This window comes from Callorhinchus milii, unplaced genomic scaffold (assembly GCF_018977255.1).
Source record: "Callorhinchus milii isolate IMCB2004 unplaced genomic scaffold, IMCB_Cmil_1.0 Scaffold29, whole genome shotgun sequence".
NCBI classification, from domain to species: domain Eukaryota; kingdom Metazoa; phylum Chordata; class Chondrichthyes; order Chimaeriformes; family Callorhinchidae; genus Callorhinchus; species Callorhinchus milii.
Window position 1 is genome coordinate 773227 of NW_024704770.1, and position 22618 is coordinate 795844.

At 46.8% G+C, this 22618-nt stretch overlaps 1 protein-coding gene across 1 annotated transcript; it reads right to left on the reverse strand.

Moving 5' to 3' along the window:
* Positions 1-460: 460 nt before the first annotated feature.
* Positions 461-22273, reverse strand: LOC103191367 (adhesion G protein-coupled receptor E2). The gene is made up of 16 exons (XM_042344594.1): positions 22196-22273; positions 19598-19648; positions 17935-18063; positions 14458-14555; positions 13813-13905; positions 11731-11908; positions 11010-11129; positions 10001-10194; positions 9040-9207; positions 8283-8492; positions 7520-7752; positions 6845-6911; positions 5214-5305; positions 3482-3650; positions 2664-2762; positions 461-1060 (listed from the first exon to the last, which is right to left on the reverse strand). The coding sequence occupies exons 1-16, from the start codon at positions 22263-22265 to the stop codon at positions 1049-1051; spliced, it is 1983 nt and encodes a 660-aa protein (XP_042200528.1). The 5' UTR covers positions 22266-22273; the 3' UTR covers positions 461-1048.
* Between the last annotated feature and the right edge of the window lie 345 nt (positions 22274-22618).

Sequence of the window (22618 nt, forward strand, 5' to 3'; positions counted from 1 at the left end):
GTATCTGGGGGAATGTTGGCCAGGACTTGGGGAGAGAGAAACTGCCTTCACTTTCGAAGGAATTTTAATGTCCATTTGAACATGGCACAGACGGAACCTTGATTTAATGTCTCACCAGAAAAATGGCACCTCCGACAACGCAGCGCTCCCCAGCGTTGACCTGGAGCATTAGCTTAGACTATGTGATTCCAAGTCCTGACATGGGGCTCGAACCCACAACCTTCTGACTCCGAGAAGAGAGCACTACCACTGTGCCAGGCTGACATGCCACGCTGATGAACTTAAACGCATTCAGATCCCCTTATTTAAGGTCTGCATCAAGACCTACCTTTTTAATTATGCTTTCAGTCATCTGTCAAAGCCCCTCCCTCATCCTCCACCCCCTCACTCCCATTCCCACCCCCCCAACCTCACCCCAACCCCCCCCCCACCACCCAGCAGACTTTGTGATGTCCTCCTGACACGAAAGGCGTTGTGTAAGTATAAAATGTATTGCGCATTATATCAGCTGCAAAATTCTGCCTCTATAACAACGATAACCACATTTCTAATCAATTACATTATGCATAAGCGCTTCATTCGGCGTTGAGGAACATGGGAACAGGAGTGGGCCATTCAGCCCCTTGAGCCTATTCTGCCGTACTATTAGACCGTGGCTGATCTGTACCCCAACTCCAACCCCCTTTGCCCCATATGCCTCGATACACTGATCCAAACAGAACATCTGTCCACCTCAGTCTTCAAAATTTGAGTCCAGAATTTGAATCCCTTTGAGAGAGGGAGAGAGCTCCAGATTTCCACTCCCCTTCGTGTTTGTTCTCACGTGACAAGTGCTGGGTTAATGTGCAAGTGTGTGGGGTGGGGTGTGGGGTGGGGTGGGGGTGACATACGCTGAGCAGGATAGTCCAGGCTTGATTCCCTGGATGGTCGAGGCCAGTCAGGCCAGATGCTGTAGAGGGTGACGGAGCTTATCTACAATGTGGTCCCCTCACACGGTCTGACAGTAGATCATTGTGTGTAGTCACTGCACCTCCAGCTCCTCATCCAATCAGGGTTCATCCTGCAAAGGGTTAATGTTACAGAAGGCTCTGTCACACCAAGTTCATTTATTTTTGTTCAGTGGGGTGTGCGACACATGGAGAAACCCAGCACCGCGCTTCATAGTCTCCAAACCCAGCTGAGATTTCCATGTATCCCAACTGATAGAATCCCAGAGATATATAGTTGGAATGGAATGCGCTCTCTCTCTCTCTCTCTCTCTCTCTCTCTCGCGCGCTCTCTCTCTCTCTCTCTGGAGGGATGTATCCCCCTTACCTGATCCCGGAAAGTATTAGGCGCAGGTTGGCAAGAGCCAAGGCTTGGGGGGGAGCCCAGAGTGTGCATTGGGGTAACTGCTGGAGTCTAACCAGCGTGAGGATAATTTAATTACTTAATCTCTCTCGCGAGGGCTTTCGGAAGTTCAACTTCTCTCACTTTGACTTCTGCTTCTCCAACACATCTTTTCTTGTCAATAAACAAGTAAACGAGAAAGCAGTGGATGGAGCCAATGAAGCAAATGAAGGTCCCTATGAGTATGAGCCATGAAATGGGATTAGACAGTATCTGATAATATATGCAATTATACAGGACATAATATTGTCATGGCCGGTATAACTGCCATGTCTCAGTATAATTACCTCTACCCCACCTGTACACATCAACAATCAATCTCCAACTCACTAAACATAACTTACCAAACTACAATACTTAATCTTTAAACTATATTAAACATTTGTATTTATCCCACTTCAGCACAACGGGGTCCCTGTTCTTGCGCCAATGTGAGGCTTCATTTATTTTCGTGACCCTGTGGTGAAGTCAGGACTGACACAAATCTTATGGAATTAATCACATTAATAATGGATATAAGTAATTAAAAGTACATTCAATCATTCTTACGTATCCACGTATACTGTGGCTCACAATAATTTAAGTTGTTCAAACCAAATGCTGCGGCAGAGACAGTAGGAAAATGTCCAATTTAATGTTTTCATTTGAATCCAATGTCCATCAAAAGGTATCCAAGTATTGTTGTAAAGTTCCCTGTTCGATATCACCCAAAGGTATCCGGGTTTTATTGCACATTTAGTGTTGTTTAAATCATAGTCTTGATCTTCTTTCTTTAGAAGCTGGAATACGGTTTGCGACTCTGAGTTCTAATTTCTTCCTCTCTCTTTCGAATCGATCTCCATTCATACTATTGATGAGGTGACCTTTCACCTGTTGTCTTTTGCAGATGGTTCCTTTGTAAAAATATGCAACACAGCTCTCTCTCTCTCTCCAGCCGCAGACCATCTCTCCATGAGAAAATGTCTGATAAGGAACGTGAACAGTTTGACGTTTGTAAACAGTCTTTTTGTTTCTCGTCCTTGAGAAAGGGTCTTCTTCGAAGATCGTCACAACCGGATCCCCTCATATGAGATTGATCATATGTTTCAAATATATGTATATATATATGTACACATAAACATGGCAAATATAACTTAAGATATTATTTAACACATTAATTATAGAATCTTACACCAGATAAAACTGTATAACTTACCATTGATATTGCTGTCCAGAAAGGCTCAGCTCTGGTCCTGGGTTTGTGTATGTGTCAGTCCTGTGGAGGTACCACTTACCGAAGTGAGTGTCAAGGGGATGCCGGCAAGTTCTGACTTGAACGCAATCCTCCTCATCTTCCGCACGGCAGTGAACCACCCACGATATTCAGCCCTCACCTACAACAACAGGGACAAGGGAAGCTCAAACAGCGCTGGGATTCACGAGTGGAACCGTATAAACCCACACCATCCGGCCCTTCATGTCTGTGCTGTGCCCTTTCCTTCATCCAATTCCCCCAAATAAAATCACTTCCACTTCACTTCCTGACCTCCCGCCTCAACTATTCAAATGCTCCCCTCGCCGATCTCCCCAGCTCCACCATCCATAAAATCCAGCTCATCCAAACCTCTGCCACTCGCATACTCACCCATACTAAACTCCACACCCCCATCACACCAGGTCTAGCCAGGCTCAACTGTCTCCCTATCACTGAACAGATTGATTTCAAGATGCTCACACTCAAATCCTTTCATGTCCTGGCATCTCCCTACTTCTCCGACCTGCTTACTCCCCAACCTACAACCCATTGCCTCCGCTTGACTAGCTCCGGCCTCCTGCTTGTCCCTCGTGCCCTCCGTTCCACCATTGGTGGCCACACTTTTAGCTACTATGCCCCGAAACTCTGGAGCACTTTCCTCTATCCCTCCACCTTGCCCCTCCTTCTCCATCTTCAGGAGGGACCTGCCTTGTTTGGATGCCACATTTGCCTACAAAATACAGTCACTGTACTTTACAGTATATCGTGTGAAGCGCTTTGAGATATCGCAACGACATGATCAGGCGCTGTTTCAAATATAAGGATTATTATTATGAGAAGGAGAGCAGCTGCACATACCTTGCGATTTAGCAGACACAGGAGGATGAAGATAAAGACGCCCTGGAAGCTGTTGACGATGGTGAATAAATAAGCCATGACCACCGTTTCCTTCTGGAAGTGAAACGCTCCCAGGATCCAGGTACAGCCCAGGACAAACACCTGCCCCACGGCTTTAAACGCCAGCATCCTGCCCAGGAACAAGACAACCGTCAGAGTAAGGCTCACACCAACAAATAACCGGCTCACTCACTGCACGGATGTTTGCACAGACATCGCTGGCTGCCAAATAATCCTTGCATTTATATAGTGCTTTTCACATCTTCTGGACGTCTCAAAGCGCTTCACAGAATATACTATTGTGAGTGAAACACAGCAGCCGATTGCACACAACAGCGACCAACGAACAGTCATGGATTGAAGTGACCAATTTGTCGTTGTGTCTTTTTCTTGAGGGATTATAACCAGGGCTGTGGAGTGAGGAAACTTGCCCAAGGTTTCGCCCTTCTGGGAATTGAACCCAGGTCTCTCGCTTGCAAGGTGACAACTGAGCTACAGGTCTCCACAATAATTATGATTATTATTAGTCGATACAGCACCTGTTGCATAAAGATGATGTCTCAAAGCACTTCACAAGGTTTACCAATAGCCTCTACCATCACCTCAAGCCTCCTATGCCCTCAAATCATTTGACTGAATAATAATAATACCGGCAGACAAACATGGCAGCGAATTTGCACAAAGCAATTTCCCACAAACAGTCAGTGTAATGATTCTCACAACTCAGATGTAGAGATAAACTATTTTATTCTCAGCTGAAAAAGCAACCAAAATTCCAACCATAAACCACAGCAGCTATTCTCCTCGAATTTCTTTTTATATTTCTGTTCCTGGATCCCAGTTGACTGTCTATTTGCTCTTGAAGGGTGATTCAACTGTCAGGAAGTGAATGGTCACCTTTATGTGGGGTATTGTCAGACAGGACATCGGGGAGAGAGAAACAGCCTGAACAGGCAGACAGGGCCTCTGCTTATGTCTTGTCTTATCTCATATTAGTCTATGTGACTCCAAGCCCTGACAGGTTGGGCTTTACCCCATCATTCTGAGATGTGGTGAGGTGGAGGCAGACACACATATTGCCGCAACATTAAACACGTTGCATTTTATATCACCGAGAAATTTTAGTGGCTGTATTTTTACCAGCCAAACGCAGCAGCCAATTTTAGGTCAGGTTGGCTCAGTGGGTAATACTGAGATAGACCCAGTGCATTCAAGCTCCAGTGTTGGGGACTTTGAGGGCACAATCTGGACTGACGCTCCAGTGCAGTGTTGGAGGGAGAGAGCACCGCGTTGTCAGAGGTACCGCCCTTCAGCGAGACACTAAACAGAGCCCTCCATCTGTGTCTGTTGAGGTGGACATGAAGGATCCCGTGGAGCTATTTGAAAAGAAATGGGAATTTCTCTTTCCTGGTGTCCTGGCCAACAAACCCCCAGATACAATTGGTCACACATTTCAAAGTTGTTTGTGGGATGTTTCCATGTGCAATTTAGCTTCCACCTTTGCCAACACAGTCACTACAATTAACAATAAAAATCCTGTGAAGCACTCTGAGAGGTCTCAACAACGTGACGTGGCTCAGTATCAGAAGCAAGGATTATTATTTCAATATTATCATATTATTATGTATTATTATGTACTACTACTATGATTGATCATAAAGAAACAAAGTCGCTGGGATACGGGCTTTCTTACCTCGTGTCTTTGATCTTTGAGACTTCAACATCACGATGGGAAAGCTCGTCTTTCAAGGTGACAAGTGTGGCCATGAACAGACCTGTGTTGACCTATTGAGCAATTCAAATAATCAATAGCACTGTGTCTTCTCAACAGAGCCCCAACCACAAGATGGGCTCAGATGAAGAAGACTCTTCAGCCCATCTGACCTCACCACCTCCACACCTGCCCAACCACCCCCCATCACAGCACTGAGCTGCTTTTTAAATGAGTCCCAGCACCTGGCATCAACCCGTCCCCCCCCCACCGCCATCCAACAATCCCACCACATCCACCCCCCACCCGCCCCTTCCTGGCCACCCTGTTCAAATCAGAAACACTTCCTGGTGTCTGTCCTGAAATTGCCCCTTTGCAACTCAAACTCAATACATCCCAAAGTATTGATCTGGGTTTAATGTTCAATCCCATTTACAATGTTATACACCTCTTTTAGGTCTCCTCTGAGACACCTTCTCTCAAGATCTGAAGAGCCCTCTTGTTTGTCTAATCATTGCCTGTAGCTCGTTCCTCTAACACTGGGGACCATCCTCGTTGCTCTCCTGGGCAGCCCCTCATGTCACAAGTGACCAGAGCTTTATGCAGCTCAAGGTGTGGGCTGACCAGACACTGTACAGCCTGAGTGAGACATTTGGTAATATAACCCTACCTCCTGTTTATTGCTGCCTCACAACTAAGCCCTAATTTAAACTCATGTCCACATCATTGGAAGAGTATGGAGATGGGATTATGTGGGATGTGATGTGATATTTATGAAAAGAGCAATATATGCAGTTGTTTATAATCCTCTGATGAAATAGTTACCTGAACAGGGAGTTATAGAGGAAGCAATGACCCCAAACAGCCATGCAATGTTTTTGACACAGAAAGTTGTTTGGATCTGGAATGCATTGCCTGAAAGGGTGGGGGAAGCCGATTCAACAACACATTTCAAAAGAAAATTAGACAGATATTTGGGAAGAGAAATTTCCAGGGTTATGGAGAGAGAGGGAGAAGTGGGATTAATTTGGACAGTGCTTTCAAAGAGCCGGGACGGACACGATGGGCCGAATAGTCACCTTCTTTTCTGTATAATTCTAAGATTATAATTATTATGATTATAATTGACTGCTGCGTTTCACCCACAAGTATACAATTAATTCACTTTACAGTATATTCTGTGAAGCGCTTTGAGACGTCTCAAAGATGTGATAAGGCGATATATCAAATGCAAGGATTATTATTATTATGATGATGATTCTACGTTATGTGCAGTGAATGAATAATGTTATATGGGAGGATTGTCGGCCAGGAGAGAGGAACTCCCTTCGCTTTTTGAATAGCATCACAGGATCTTTAACCTCCACCTGAACAGGGCACAGGCGGAGGAGCATGGTTTAACATCTCATCTGAAGGACAGAGTGTCCGACAATGCGGTCCATCCAGTACTGGACGGTCAGACTGGACGGTGAGTTCAAAATCTCTGATGTGGGACTTGAACCCACAACCATTTAACTCGGAGGCGAACGCACAACCGACTGAGCTAGGCTGACGCCCAGGTTGGTGCATATTTGTAAGCGTAAAGTATCGTAAACATTTAAAAAAATAATTACCAGAATCATCAAATAGGTTGGCCCAAGGAACGTCCACACAAAGCCCTTCTCTACCTGTAACCAGCAGCTACAATTGAGAACCAGAAGGGAAAGTTATTTCGGAGATATTAGTTATTATTATTACCTAATGATTAGAAGCTAAGCACTCCGAGACCCTCACACACATGGAGGGCACAATATAAATGCACGTTGTTGTTAGTTGTTATTATGGTGGACACAATCACTACACCTGACAGCGAACCGTATGACATGCTTTGAGATGTCCAATAAGAAACATAGAGCATTTCCGGAAGGCAGTGTCAGATAGCGAGAGAGGGGGGAGGGGGAAGATGACTATAGAACGGTAATTTGACCCAACAATGGGACCTCCCCCACCCCCCCATCCACCTGCTCCACACAACACACACAACAAACAACAATAAATTATGCCTGAATAGCGCCTTTCACGTTAAGAGCATGTCCCAGAGTGCTGGACAATAAGGGATCCACATCCAAACTGGGGTTGGGATCAGGAGGGGTGGAGGTCGTGGAGAGCAGTGGTAGGAGGGAGACCGAAGGCACGGTTGAAGAGGAGCATCTTGAGGTGGGTCTTGAGGAGCCAAGGGAGGGGCGAGGCGGAAGGACTGTGGGATGGAATTCCAAAGGGTTGGGGCAGAGCGGTTAAGAAATACTTACTTCCTGTCTGATCCATAGCAATGGGGGTATACTGCGGCACATATAACCACCAGGACTGCGGGTGGCACATACCCCAGTGTGTACAGCAGCCCTCCGGGGCGGTGAGTACCAGCCAACCTCATCTTCTTCAGGTTTCGGACCATCAGGTAAAGCTGCACTGATTCCAAAGACATCCAAGCGAATGCCGCCAGGAACAGGTAATGGAGACAACCAGCGATGATCCCACACAGCACCTGGAAGGAGAGCAAGGAGACAGGCATTTGACCAGGGAAAGACTGAGTATATGGAAATCAATGGTGTGGGGCTGATACTCGGTGGATGCAATGCTTTGTGCTCACATTCCCCACTCCCCACTCTGTCTTTGCGGCCTCCTCCACCCCACACGCACACGCGTGTGCCAGTCAAATTGGCTGCTGCAATCACCTACAAAACACATGGTCACTACACTGTACAACAAATCAAGAGGACACGGGTTTGGAGTTGCAGAGGAACAATTTCAGGACAGACACCAGGAAATGTTTCTTTACCCTGAGGGTAATTAACGAGTGGAACAGGGAGGCCGGGATGCTGGGATTCATTTATAAAGCAGCTCAATGCTTTGATGGAGGGATGGTCGGGCGTGTGTTCTGGTGGTGATGAGATCAAATCGGCTGAAGGGCCTTCTTCATCCAGACTGATCTTGTGAAATCCTATGAAGCCCTCGGAGCCATTCTCCCAATGTGAAATGCGCTGTGTCAGATGTAAGGATTCTGGTTATCATTACCCTGTTGCTGGTGCTGTTGATCCCTGTGAGAAAGAGCAGCTCTGCCAGGAACAGGCTGACACACAGCTGGGTGTGGGTGGCTGTTATCACATTCTTCACCTTGGAGGAGACAAGGAAAGTAATGATGGTGGTGCCCAAGCACACGAGGGAAACGGTGATCCCCACGTAGGTAATAACGCGCTGAGCCTTGTCTGATGAAGAATCCTGCAACTGAAACACACAAGACATTTTCTGGTTGATTTTCTCTGTCATTTCCTTCTGATGTATCAGCCTGGGTCAGTCAGTAGGGGTCTCATGTCTGAGCTGGAAGGTTGTGGGTTCAAGCCCCACTTTGGATTCACATAGTCTAAGCTGACGCTCCAATGTAGTGTTGGGGGGAGAACTCCATTGTCAGAGGTGCCGCCCTTTGGATGAGACATTAATGTGAGCTTCCCATCGTTAGGTGTAATAATAATAATAATCCTTGCATTTGATATTACGCCTTATCACATCGCTGAGACATCCCATAGCGCTTCACAGGATATACTGTACGGTGCAGTGACTGTGTATTTTGTGGGTGAAATGTGGCAGCCACAAACAGCCATGGAGTGAGTGACCATTATATTTAGGGGATTGTTGGTCAGGACACTAGCGCCACTACTGCCATCTGAACAGCCGGATGGGGCCTCGGTTTAATATTTCATCCAAAGGACGTGATCTGAAGATGGGCGAAGAGGAAAGGCAAATTCACAAAAGCGAGTGTTATGAAAGTCCTTACCTCCCGGTTGAAGGCCATCAACAAAGAAAAGCTGGACAGGTGCTGGCATTTACAGCTGGTGTGGGTTTGATTGCAATGTGTCAACTCACAGCCTCGGGGTGACCAGTGACTCCCATTCGCTGAATGGTTCCAGTAAACACAGACTAATCTCTCTCCCGCTTCAGGCTCCTGCAAAGACATAACATGACAGGCCCCAAATAATCCGTATATTTCAAGTCAGCCTGCCTCAGTTGGTAGCACTCTTGCCCCTGAGTGGGAAGGTTGTGGGTCCAAGCCCCCACTCATATAGTCTTAGCTAACGCTCCAGTGCAGCTCTGGGGGGGGGGAGAAGTGCTGCGTTGTCGGAGGTGCAATGCTTCTGATGAAAAGAACCAGCCACCCATCTGTGCCCTATTCAGGTGGACCTTAAAGATTCCAGGGCAACGAACATAAAGCAAATTCACTCACAAAACAGAGTCACTCCGTTTTACTCCTGTGAATCCTGTGATGTACTTTGTGACGTCCTCCCAATGTGAAGGGGCTGTATCAAAGGCAAGGTTTATTATCATCACATTTGGTACAGAGCCTTTCACCTCAGTAGGACTTCCCAAAGCTGTAAACTGTAGGGAATGTGTAGTTTTTTGGACAAACGCAGCAGGCAATTGGCGCATAGAAACGTCCCTGCAAACAAACATGAAGTGAGTGACTGGGGGATTTATCTGAAATGATGCGACAGACACCAGGAAGTGTTTCTTTACCCAGAGGGTAATTAACATGTGGAATAGGGTGGCCAGGAAGAGGGGTTTGAGGCCACGACACTGGGACTCGTTTGAAGAGCAGCTCAATGTTGTGATGGGGACACTCAGGAGGGTGTTGTGGAGGTGCTGAGATCAGATGGGCCGAAGGGTCTTCTTCATCTGAACCAATCTTGTGAAAAGTTTCTTTTGAGCTCCACTTTATCCCTCTGAGGCCTGGGACTAACCTGCTTGTGTTTCAGGGTGAAGTTGACAGCCTCAGGCAGTGGGTCGCTCTGGCGGTTGCTCAGAGCGGCCGAAATTACCGCGGAATTCAAGTGGGTTCTGATAGGGGTTGGGGGACCGGTGTGGGCTCTGTAAGGAGCCCCCTTCAGGAACCTGTCCATATTGCTGTACGAGATGAAGATGACGGCTGCTAAACCTGGAGTAGAGGAGAGGAACCGGAACCAGTTACACAGCCTTCAGTCAATACACCCTGATCTCTGGACTTGGAGGGGCACATCAGTCACTGGGGATAGGGACTCATCCTACTCAGCTCGTGTTAACGCTGCAAGCCAAAGCTCTAATGGGTAGTGTGGTCCGAGCTGGACAAGCAGCGGGCAAGTCTGCTAGACAGTGATATCAATGGCAAGCTATGTGATTTTAGTGGGTTAGACTCCAGCAGTTACCCCAAAGCACACCCTCGGGTCCCCAAGCCTTGGCTCTCACCAACTTGTGCCTAATGCTTTAGGGAATTAGGTAAGCAGGATGCATCCCTCCAGGGAAAGAGAGAGAGAGAGAGAGTGCATTCCATTCCAACAATCTATCTCTGGGAGTTCCCTGTGTAGGTGGGATGCATGGAATTCTGTTTGGTTTGGATAGTCTTCAGCACGGTGATTGGGTTCTACGTTCACCCAGCTGACCATAACAAAAACTGCTCCACTCACCAGGCTCTGGCCTCCAGCCTGTCCCTCATTCCCTACGCTCCACCATCGGTGGCCGTGCTTTCAGCCACCTCAGGCCCGAACCTCTGGAACTCCCTGCCTCAATCCCTCCATCTCTCCCCCCTCTTTGCCCATCTTCAGATTGCACCTGAAACGTTTCCTCTTCGACCGTGACTATGGTCACCTCCCATCCCTTTCCAGTTTGGCATCAAGCTGTTAAAGTGCTCCCAGACGCTGCCCCCGTGAATAGCGCAGTGTAAAGCCAAGTTGTTGTCATTATCATTGTTGTTGCAAATTGAGAGCTTCAGTTTACCAGTCGTCTCTCCTCCTGCGATGGTTGCCCAGTTTATATCCATGCTGCTCCCTTGGGTGGAGAGTCTGGCTCGCTGTTGGCTGGGGGGTCTTTCCGTATCAATAACCCCCACTTGCAGATCTAAAAGACAAAATGACAGCTTTTGGAGTCCTGTAGTGCAGTGGTTAGTGCACTCACCTCCCAAGTGAGAGGACCTGGGTTTGATTCCCAGGCGGAGGAGAACCTGAGTCAGATTTCCTTACTCCACACACCTCTGTTTACCTCACAGTAAGAAGGAACCCGGTTATTAGTTGAATGGCAGATTGCTTTCCGGGGTTAATAATTCCTTCAATACTAAAATTACAATAATTAATCACTCAATCCATGACTCTTTGTGGGAAATATACAGTTGATTCACTTTACAGTGTGTTCTGTGAGGCACTTTGAGACATCTCAGCCATGTGATAAGGCACAATTCAAGTGCAAATTATTACTAAATGCAAGAATCATTATGTTTTTGGATGTTGATTGGCTCTTTCCACTTGTTCATGAGTCCAGATACAGTTGCAAAAATATAAGATCGCCAGCACTAATAACATTCATTGCTTTTGATACAGCACCTTGTTATGTCGTTGAGGTGTCTCAAAGTGTGCACAGGATTTGACTGTAAAGTAAAATATAATTTAATTTAATTGTCTCAATCCATGTAAATGGTACTCCTGTCGCTCACTGTGGAACTTACCAAGCTGGGCGTCTGGAAAGTGTATGAACCCCGGGCTGGCTAAGCTGAGGGCTAATGTCACCGCTGTCCTCTCCATCGTCTGGAGCAAGGTGGATGCCACCCGCAGTCTCTCCTCCTGCTCCAGCCTGTTCCACGCAGCAGAGTCCGCCAGCAGCTGACTTGCGAATGACATGATATCCTGTCAAAAAACCCAATCCCGCATGAGCTCCATCTATTACAATAATACAGTGAAACTCACATAAGTCTTACCTTTATAAGTGGAGTCCTGCAGTGTATTGGTTAGAGCGCTCGCCTCGCAAGTGAGAGCACCCGGGTTCCAATCCCAGGAGGGGTGAAAACTTAGGGAAACCTCAGGCGCTGACAATATCGCCATCCGTGGTTGCACATTCAACCTTGCTAAGCCGGTCCGGAACCTGGGGGTCTTGTTCAACCCTCAACTATCCTTTCTACCCCACCTTCGCGCCATGACTCGCTCTGCCTTCCCCCACCTCCGCAGCATCGCCCGGCTCTGACACTGTCTCATACCGCAGGGCGCCGAAACCCTCATACTCGCCTTCACTACATCGAGGCTCGACTCTGCAAACTCACTGCTTGTCGGCCTCCCCAAATCCTCCCTCTACAGACTGCAGATCATCCAGAACTCTGCAGCCCTTATCCCCTCACGCACTGGGCTCCGTGACCCTATCTCCCCCATCCGCGCCAAACTCCACTGCCTTCCCATCACAAAGAGGATACAGATCCAGATCCTGGTCCTCACCTTCAAAGCCCTCCATGGTCTTGTTCCCCTTTACCTCTCCGATCTCCTAATCCTGTACCTTCCTGTTCGCTCCCTCCGCTCAGTGGGCTCTGTCCTGCTTCACGTCCCCCGCCTTACTTGCCCCACTAACCACTTAGATTTCTCTGCACAAGTCGTATTATCATCTCCTAACACGCAATGCCACCACCTATCCTCCATTACTCCCGCACTTACTGGCTGTACTGAATCGTGGGAATTGATGTACTGAACTGCACAAAAGAGCTTAATTTCCTGGGATTGAATGTGATTCCAACGCTTGCAATAAGTACTCCTACGGCAACAGGTCAAGATGCATTGAATCAGGGGAAACGTAGTCTTGACCCCTCATGTGCACTTGTTGGCTGCATTGAATTATGCACGCACAGTGTAGATTACTGATTGCATCTGATTTTATATGATTTATACTGTTTGCGTTTAACTCGGACTTCACATAAGTCATATTAAATGCTGTGGTCATGACTGATACGATTTATGTGAGTTTTACTGCAATAATAACAATCCTTTGATTCAATATAGTGCCTTATCATGATCTGGTTGTCTCAAAGTGCTTCACAGGATATAACGTAGAGTGATGTGACTGTGTATTTTGTGGGCAAACGTGACAGCCAATTGCACACAACAAAATCTCACAAATAGCCATGGAATGAGCAACCATTTTTTTTGGAGCTGAGTGGGGTGGGGGGGGGGGGGGGGAGGGGAATGTTGGCCAGGACACCGGGAGATAGAAAATCCTTTCTCTTCCCAATATTGGCATGAGATCTGCTACATTTGCATTTAAAATACACTCTTTGCAAAACACTTTGTGAATGGCGCTGTACAGACACAAGTTGTTGCTGATTTTGATGCTGATGTTGTTGATATTGTTCAACAAATTGGGAAATCCTCCCAACATGAAAGACGCTATATTTATATAAATGTATTGGTCACGTTCTTATTATTGTTATTTCTATTGTTGTTGATGATGATGTTGTTGTTGTTGTTCGCTAGAAACAACAACTTGCCTTTTCCCGCCCCCAGGCAGGATTGTTGGCCCAGTGTCCTGACCAACAAATCCCTCAAATAAAATGTGATCACTCAATCCATCGACTGTTTATGGGTCACTGGTTGCTGTATTTCGCCTCGAAAATATACAGTCACTGAACTTTACGTTATATTCCATGAAGTGCTTTGTGACATCTCAATTGTGCTTCATGGAATCTCAACTGCAAGCTTTATTATTATTATTATTACTATTATTATTATTATTATTATCCTTTGATGAACTGGTACCAAGGAGTGAGACTTACCTGCATGGTTACTTCTCTGGCTGACTGATGACAGAGCCCATCCATCTTCAGACTGGTTTTATTCATTGCAGAACAAAACACACTGCCGGGGGACTGTGCCCGGGGAGGAAGAGGAGATGGGGGAGGGAGGTGCGGGAGAAGTAGAGGAAAGAAAACAAGTTGTTATGCTAAAGTTCTCTAAGTCTATAACTTTCTGATTGCCATAAGCCAAGAAAATAATAACATCCTGTTGGCCCAATGTGATAAAGGTCTCAGTGTAAAGACTTCCCAAATCCTGACAGGAATCAGAAGAGCTGCATGGTACTAGGGCAGGAAGGGGATTAAAGGAGAGAGCTCCAGTGGGGGAGCGAACACCAGCACAGATACGATAGGGAGAGAGCGGGGAATAGGGTTAGAGTAGAGAGCTCCAGTGGGGGAGCGAACACCAGCACAGATACGATAGGGAGAGAGCAGGGAACGGGATTACAGTAGAGAGCTCCAGAGGGGGAGCGAACACCAGCACAGATACGATAGGGAGAGAGCAGGGAATGGGATTACAGTAGAGAGCTCCAGTGGGGGAGCAAACACCAGCACAGAGCTAGAGATCAGTCGTGTCTTCTGCACTCTTCTCCTGGTTTTCCAGACACAAAGTCGGTGTTTCCTCACCTGATCTGCCTTGGGCAATGGCTCACACCCATTAGGAGCCGGATTCTGGTGGCTTGGGGAGACAGAGGAGCAGTCTGATGTCGTTGAGGTTGAAATGACTGAAAAATAGAAACAGGTTTGAATCCCAAAGGAATGACGACAATAATCCTTATATTTGACACAGCGCAATGTCTACAATCCTTCCCATCACCCACTGCAGCCCCCCACCTCCCCCCCACATCACCTCATCCACCTTTCAGATGAGAGGTTAAACCTCATTCCCTGTCTGTGGCTGTTCGGGTGAATGTTAAAGATCCTGTGGCGCTTTAGAAAAGAGAAGAGAGTTTCTCTCTCTCTCCTGGAGTCCAGAGCAACAAGTCACCCACCTGATAAAACGGGTCACTCACTTCAAGGCTGTTTGTGGCACATCGTTGTGTGCAAATTGACTGCCGTGTTTGGCTGCAAAACGCACACTTTATAGTGAGTCCCTGTGAAGCACTTTCAAATATCTTCCCAACATGAAAGGTGCTGCATTAAATTTAAGGATTATCATAAAAATAATAATAATAATAATAATAGTCCTTGTATTGGATATAGCGCCTTATCAGGACTTTGAGATGTCTCGAAGCACTTCGCAGAATATACTGTGAAGTGAATTGACTGTATATTTTGTGGACCAAACGTGGCAGCCAATACAAACAGTCATCGTGGATTGAGTGACCAAATTATTATCGTTGTGTTTTTAAGGAATTTTTACCCCGGAAAAACGATCCGCCAATTGACTAACACCCGGGTTCCTACTAACTGCTAGGTAAACAGAGGCATGCGGAGAAAGGAAACTTGCCCAACATTTCACCCTGCCAGGAATTAAACCCAGGTCTCTTCCTTGCGAGGCGAGTGCTCTAACCACTGAGCTACAGGACTCCACTATAATCCTTGCAGTACCTCATCAAGTCATCAAGGGATCTGAAAGCATCTCACAGGATATACATAAAGTGTAGTGACTTGTGTATTTTGTGGGTAAAACATGGCAGCCAATCTTGCGCAGCAATGTCCGACAAACAGCTACGGAGTGAGTGACCAATTCTACTTGGAGGATTGTTGGCCCGGACACAGGGAGAGAGAAACTTCCTTCTCTTTGGGATACTCAACATCCACCTGAACAGTCATAGTTGGGGATCTTGGTGTGTAATCTCACCCGAAGGATGGCACCTCCGACAGTGCAACACCTCCCTAGCGCTGCATTAGTGCGGCAGTTTTGACGATGTGACTTCAGGTCCCGATGTGGGGTCTTGAATCCACAACCTTCTGACTCAGAGATGAGCGCTCTGCCACTGAGCCAGGCTGACACACTTATTGTTGAAACTTGTAGTGTACATCCTCACCTTGACACTGTGTTGTATGTGGGTCAGTGAAGAGCGCCTGTCCTGATGTGGACATTGAATCTTCTTGGCAGGTGCAGTGAAAAGCCCCCACTGTGTTGTGACAGGTGGCCCTGGGGCCACAGACTGTCACATCTCCTCTGGCGCACTCATCAACGTCTGAAAGCAATCAGTGGGGAAATCAAATGCTAAACGTGGCTAAGCAGAGTAATAACAACAAGCTGTGAGCCTCTGTGAAGTGCGTGGCACAGTCATTCCAGTGGGAATGTGGGAGAGTCTCCTGAGCTTCTGTTACTTGAGTTTGGACTTCAGCGTTCCCAAGGAAGTCAGTCCATTTCCTACAATTCTGCTGCGGTTTCTATGGCTGGACTGATAACATTGAAAGCACCCAGTTGTTGCAATTCCGGTTACAAACATTTATATGGCAAAAGAGCCTGAGAGGCAATGGTGTGTGTACTCGGGACGTGTCCAGCTGAGCGAACGCTCATCTCAACCGTAAATGGATCCAAAACAAACGCCGCTGACAATAATAGACCCTCGCGTTCATTATAGCACCTTACCACGTCATCAACGCTTCTCAAAGCTTCACTGCATTTTACTGTAACGTCCAGTGACTGTGTATTGTGCAGGCGAAACCGGCAGGCCAGCTTGCGCACAGCGAATGTCCCGCAAAACAGCCATGGAGTGAGTGACTGATTTATTTTCTGGGGGATTGTCGGCCGGGAAATGATGTGGGGAAAAAAAACCGATGTGGAACTCGAACTCACTCAGGACTCACGAGGCATTAAACAAAGCTCCCGGTTCAGGTGGACGTTAAAAATCCTGCGGCGCTCTTGAAAAAGTAAAGGGAGTTTCTATGCGGAGTCCTGTAGCTCAGGGGTTAGAGCACTCGCTTTGCAAGTGAGAGACCTGAGTTCAATTCCAGGCAGAGGCGAGACCTTGGGCAAGTTTCCTTACTCCACACAGAGCCTAATAATAATCCCTCCAAAACCAAAACAATAATAAAATTGGTCATTTTCAATCCACGACTGTTTGTGGGACATTGCTGTGCGCCATTGGCTGCCGCGTTCGCCCACAAATATACAGTCAATTCACTTTACAGTGTGTTCTGTGAAGCGCTTTGGGACGTCCTCCCGACGTGAAAAGCGCTATTTCAAATGCAAGGAATATTATTATTATTATGCGGATCAACAATCCCCCCCGGATAAAATTGATCGCTCACCCTGTGCCTATTTGTGGAACGCTGCTGTGTGGAAATTGGCTGCTGTGTTTTGCCTGCAAAATACAGTCACTGTACTTTACAGTATATCCTGCAAAACACTTCGATGGTCTCATTGGATGATAAGATGCTGAACAAGTGCAAGCGTTGTTCTTATTAGGTGTAGTGACTGTGCATTTTGACAGTGGCAAATACTTTCAAATAAACAGCCTTGTTCATCCACACACTCCTTTATTATTCTCACGTTTTATAAAGCAGGGAAGTTTAGGAAGAAAAGAAGCTTGGCACCTTGTGGCAACTGCTTTCAACACCAATTTTTTTCTTCCTTAAATAAATAATAATAATAATAATCCTTGCATTTTTATATATATAGATATATAGCATCTTTCACATCGGGAGAACTTCTCAAAGCACTTCAAGGGATAATAATAATGATGATAGTAATCCTTGCACTTGCAATAATCCTATCAAATGCAAGGATTATTATTATTATTCTGTGAAATGCTTTGAGACGCGCCTTATCCCATCTATGAGACGTCTCAAAAGCGCTTCACAAAATATACTGTAAAGTAAATTGACTATGTTTTGTGGACAAAACGTGGCAGCTAATTGCCTACAGCAGTGTCCGATAAACAGTCATGGATTGAGTGACCAAATTATTATCATTATTTATTTTTTATTACATTTTTACCCCCGGAAAAGTGATCCGCCAATCCACTAACAACCAGGTTCCTATTGACTGCTAGGTAAACAGAGGCGTGTGGAGTGAGGAAACTTGCCCAGTGTTTTGCCCTGCCGGGAATCAAACCCAGGTCCTCTCGCTTGCTTGGCAAGTACTCTGTAAAGTGTAGTGACTGTGTGCTTTGCGGGTGACCCATCACGTTGCCATGCTCTTACCTACGCAGTCAGTCTTCTGAGTGAATTGGACCTCGCCCGTGCCGGAGGTGAAGCCATCCTCACAAATGCAGAAGTAACCCTGATATGTGTTGTAACACTTTGAGTTATTTCCACACTTACACTCCACATCTGCACCAGAGAGAAAACCAAGGGACTAAAGCTTAATAACAACAACAACAAGATTACATTTGTATAGCGCCTTTCACGTCGGGAGGACGTCCCAAGGCGCTGGACAGTGTAAAGCATTTCAGACCCGAGCTGGGGTCGGGGGGGAGAAGTGAGGAGAGGGGAAGGGGGGTGGCCGATGGTCGAAGTGGAGGGTCTTGAGGCGGGACTTGAAGGAATCTAAGGAGGGGGCGAGGTGGAGTGATTGGGGGATGGAGTTCCAGCGGTTGGGGGCAGAGTTGCTGAAGGCTCTCCCACCAATGGTGGGACGGGTGGGGTGGGGGACGTGGAGCAGCCGGAGCGGAGGGAACGGGCAGGTTGGTAGGGGGTTAGGAGGTCACAGAGGTAGGGTGGGGCGAGACCGTGGAGGGCTTTGTAGGTGAGGACCAGGATCGTGAACTGGATCCTCTGAAGGATAAGGAGCCAATGGAGTCGGGCGAGAGTGGGGGAAATGGGGTCACGGAGTTTGGTGCGGGAGAGGACACGGGCTGCAGAGTTAGTTCTGGATTATCTGCAGCTGTGGCGGGAGGAGTTGGGAAGGCCGACATGCAGGGCGTTTGCATAGTCGAGCCTGGAGGTGAGGAAGGCAAGAACAAGAGTTTCAGCGGCCTGAGGGGTGAGGTAGTGGCGGAGTCGGGCGATGTTATGACAATAACAACAACTTGCATTTATATTGTGCCATTCAGATGGGGAAGCATCCCGGAGAGCTTCACACAACAACACAACACACAGTAAAATCCTGTGAACCACTTGGAGACGTATCAATGTTTTAATAAGGCTCTATATCAAATGCAAGGAGTATTATTATTATCGTTGTCCTTCAGAATTGTTACCATGCAACACATTATTTTTATTAATAATAATAAGCCTTCAATTTGATTCTGCGCTTTTCCATGTCATCAAGACGTCGCAAAGCACTTCACAGGGGATGCTATAAAGTGTAGTGGCTGTGTGTTTTGTAGGTGAACACAGCAGCCAATTTGCACACAGCAACCTCCCACAAACATCAATGAAGAGAGTGACCAATTTTATTTGGGGAATGTTGGCCAGGACACCTGGAGAGAGAGAAACTCCCTTCTCTTTTCCAATAGAGCCGCAGGATATTTAACATCCATTCATCTACTGAACAGACACGTACAGGATCTTTGGTTATAATAATACTCCTTGCATTTGATATAGTGCCTTATCACATCTTCGAGATGTCTCAAAGCGCTTCACAGAATATTCTGTAGAGTGAATTGACTTTAAAATTTGGGCAAAACGCAGCAGCCAATTGCGCACAGCAGTGTCCCACAAAGAGTCGTGGATTGAGTGACCGATTTTATGATTTTTCATATCCAATTGGAAGGACGGCATCTCCGACAATGCAGTGCACCACAACGCAACATCAGCCTAGATTCTGTGAGTTCAAAGTGCCCAACGTGGGGTTTGAACCCACAATGTTCTGACTTGGAGGCGCGAGCACCAACGACTGAGCCGGGCAGGATTGGGAACTCACCCTTGCAATTCGCCCTCCCACTCAGGACGGCGAGACTACCAAAGTGGATCACTGTGAGAAGAAGGGAAGAAACAAATAAAAAGCAAAATCATTTTTCACACCGGTTTTCACTCTTCCCGTCACTATGTTTCCCCGCTCCCTCCACTTAAAAAACTTCCTCTGTGACTGTGCCTTTGGTCACTTCTCACTGCCAAAAGGGGGCTCTTCACCCTCAGTGCTTGATAACACTACAAGTCAAAGCCTCAATGGATAGGGTGGTCCTAGATAGACAAGCAGTGGGAATCTTGTGAGATTGTGCTCTCAATGGCAAGCCGTGTGGTTTTCGTTGGATAGACTCCGTAGCTCAGTTGGAAGCATTTTTGCCTCTGAATCAAAGGTTGTGGGTTGAAGCCCCCATATTGGGGATTTTGGGCTCAATGTCCAAGCAGACGTTCCAGTGCAATGCTGGCAGGAGCTTTGCATTATCAGAGGCACCGTTCTTCGGACTGGATGTTTAACTGAGCTCCCTGTCTGTGCCCTCTTCAAGTGGCTGTTGTTAGAACCCACGACACTACAATAATAATAATCCTCACATTTGATATAGCGCTTTTCACGTCGGGAGGACGTCCCAAAGCACTTCACAGAACACACTGTAAAGTGAACTGACTATATATTTGTGGGCGACACTGTTGGAAAAGAGAAGGGGGTTTGTCTCTCCCAGTGTCCTGGCCGATAATCCCCCTAAATAAAAAAATTGTCTGTTTGTGGAAGATCATGCTGATATTTAAACGATCCCAGGTCTTCTTGTTTTACTCAGTGCTTCCGAAAGAATTGATCTGGTTTTAATTTCCATTCCTGTTTACAACGTTATGGAGTCCTGTAGCTCAGTGGTTAGAGCACGTGCCTCGCAAACAAGAGACCTTGGTTTGATTCCCAGCTGAGAGATACCTTGGGCAAGTTTCCTTACTCCATCCATATGCCTGACAATAATCCCTCAGGAAAAAAGTAATTTGGTCACTCCATCCACGACTGTTTGTGGGTCACTGCTGTGTGCAATTAGCGGCCGCATTTCACCCACAAATATACAGTCAATTCACTTTAGAGTGTATTCTGTGAACGCTTTGAGACATCTCGAAGATGCGAAAGGTGTTGTACCAAATGCAAGGATTATTATATTATTACGCACTTCTATAAGGTTCCCTCTGAGATACCTTCTCCCCGCAGCTTGACTAATCATTGCTCGTAGCTCATTCCCCTAACACTGGGGATCATCCTCATTGCTCTCCTCTGCACTGTCTCTGGGACCTGGGCAGCCCCTTGTGTCGCAGTCTGTGATTGATTTGATTTGGTTCCTAAAATTGGAGCTTTCTAACAACCTACTGGAGTGTGGATAAGGAAATCCAGCAGAAAAGTCAATCAGACAACAATAAAAGGAAGCGGGAAGTATCCGCCCAGAGATTGTTTCCGTGGAGATATCCCGATCAAAAACTATTGACATTAATGGACCAATATTTACGGGGTTCCTTAAGGCGTTTCTGGTTGCTAATAAGATTTCAGGATGACTGGTTCTTGGCTCAATGATCCCTGCAATTAATGCGGAACCCAGCTGGCTCCCACATGGGACCTTCCACCCAAGTGTAGTGACTGCGTATTTGTACGCTCACCCCCGCTGACACCGACATTCTCTCAGATAAATTTAACATTTCAAAAAATTCTTAAATCTAACATCAAGTTTAAACCTGTTCATTAATAATGATCCTTTCATTTGGACGTAGCGCCTTATCGCATCTTTGAGACACCTTAAAGCGCTGCACAGAATATACAGTAAAGTGAATTGACAGTAGAGTCAAAGAGTCATGGGATTGAGTGACCAAATTATTATTTTTTTTTGGAAGGGAAAAGCGAGGCTCCAATCGACTAACAACCGGATTCTTACTTACAGCTGGGTAAACAGGCGTGTGCAGTAAGGAAACTTGCCCCTCGTTCAGCCCTGCCTGGGAATGAAACCCAGGTCTTCTTGCTTGGAAGGTGAGGGCTCTGAGCACTATGCTACAGACCTCCACGGATCTGATTTTTTTTTGGGTTAACCGGGCGTCTGGTTAACCCACACTCGTTAACTCTTTCACATTCTCTCATTCCCCCACACTCTTTCTCACTCACTCACTTAATTACACTCTCACTCATTCTCTTTCACTCATTCTCACGCTCTCTCACTCTGTCCCTCCGTCTCTTTTCTCACTCTTTTACATTCCCGCTCCTTCTCCCTCTCGCTCACTCTCGCTCACTTTCTTTTCGATAACTCTCTCTCTCTCTCTCTCTCACACTCAATCTCTATCTTTCCCGTTCTCTCACTCACTAGCTCTCTCACATTCTCACTCACTATTTCTCATTCATTCATACTCTCACACTGTCACTTCCACACACTCTCTCAGGCACTCTCCCCCCTCTCTTACAACTCTCTCACGCACTCTCTCACGGTGTCACTCTTACTCTCACTCCCTCACACTCTTCCTTTCTCTCATTCCCTCGCTCTTCCTCTCTTTCACTCCCTCACACCTTCACTCTCACTCTCTCACACTCTGTCACTCCCTCACACTCTCGCTCACTCTCATTACTTACTTAGCAGCATGTTGGTGTATTTTCCTGCCATGGCTCTGAGCTCTGAGGCTGCAGTCCGTGGTGATCGCATACATTGGCACAGTCAGGTTCTGCTGAAATTACACAGGAAATAGCATTAATACCGAGGTAGGCGGACACACAGCTCTCTCTGATGTCACTGATATCCTGATTGACGGCTTACATTTTAAAGATGAAGATCTGTTCCTCGGATGAGACATTAAGCCGAGCTTCCCGACTGCTCGTTCAGGTGGATGTCAAAGATCCAGCGGTGCTATCGGAGAAGAGAAGAGAGTTGTGGGACAAGAGAATGGTGGGAGCGAGGTGGAGAGGCTGCGCGATGGTGGTCCAGAGGGAGGGGGCAGAGTGGCTGAAGGCCCACCCTCCAATTGTGTGGCGGGCAAGGCGGAGGATGTGAAGCAGACT

Bases quoted from the DNA above. Each gene is read 5' to 3' on its own strand.
- LOC103191367 (XM_042344594.1), bottom strand. From the start codon at position 22,265: ATGCGATCACCACGGACTGCAGCCTCAGAGCTCAGAGCCATGGCAGGA. The intron at 11,909-13,812 runs GTAAGTCTCACT...GTTTTTTGACAG, and splicing joins CCAGAGAAGTAACCATGCAG to GATATCATGTCATTCGCAAG. The intron at 10,195-11,009 runs GTAAACTGAAGC...CCTCTACTCCAG, and splicing joins CGCAGGAGGAGAGACGACTG to GTTTAGCAGCCGTCATCTTC.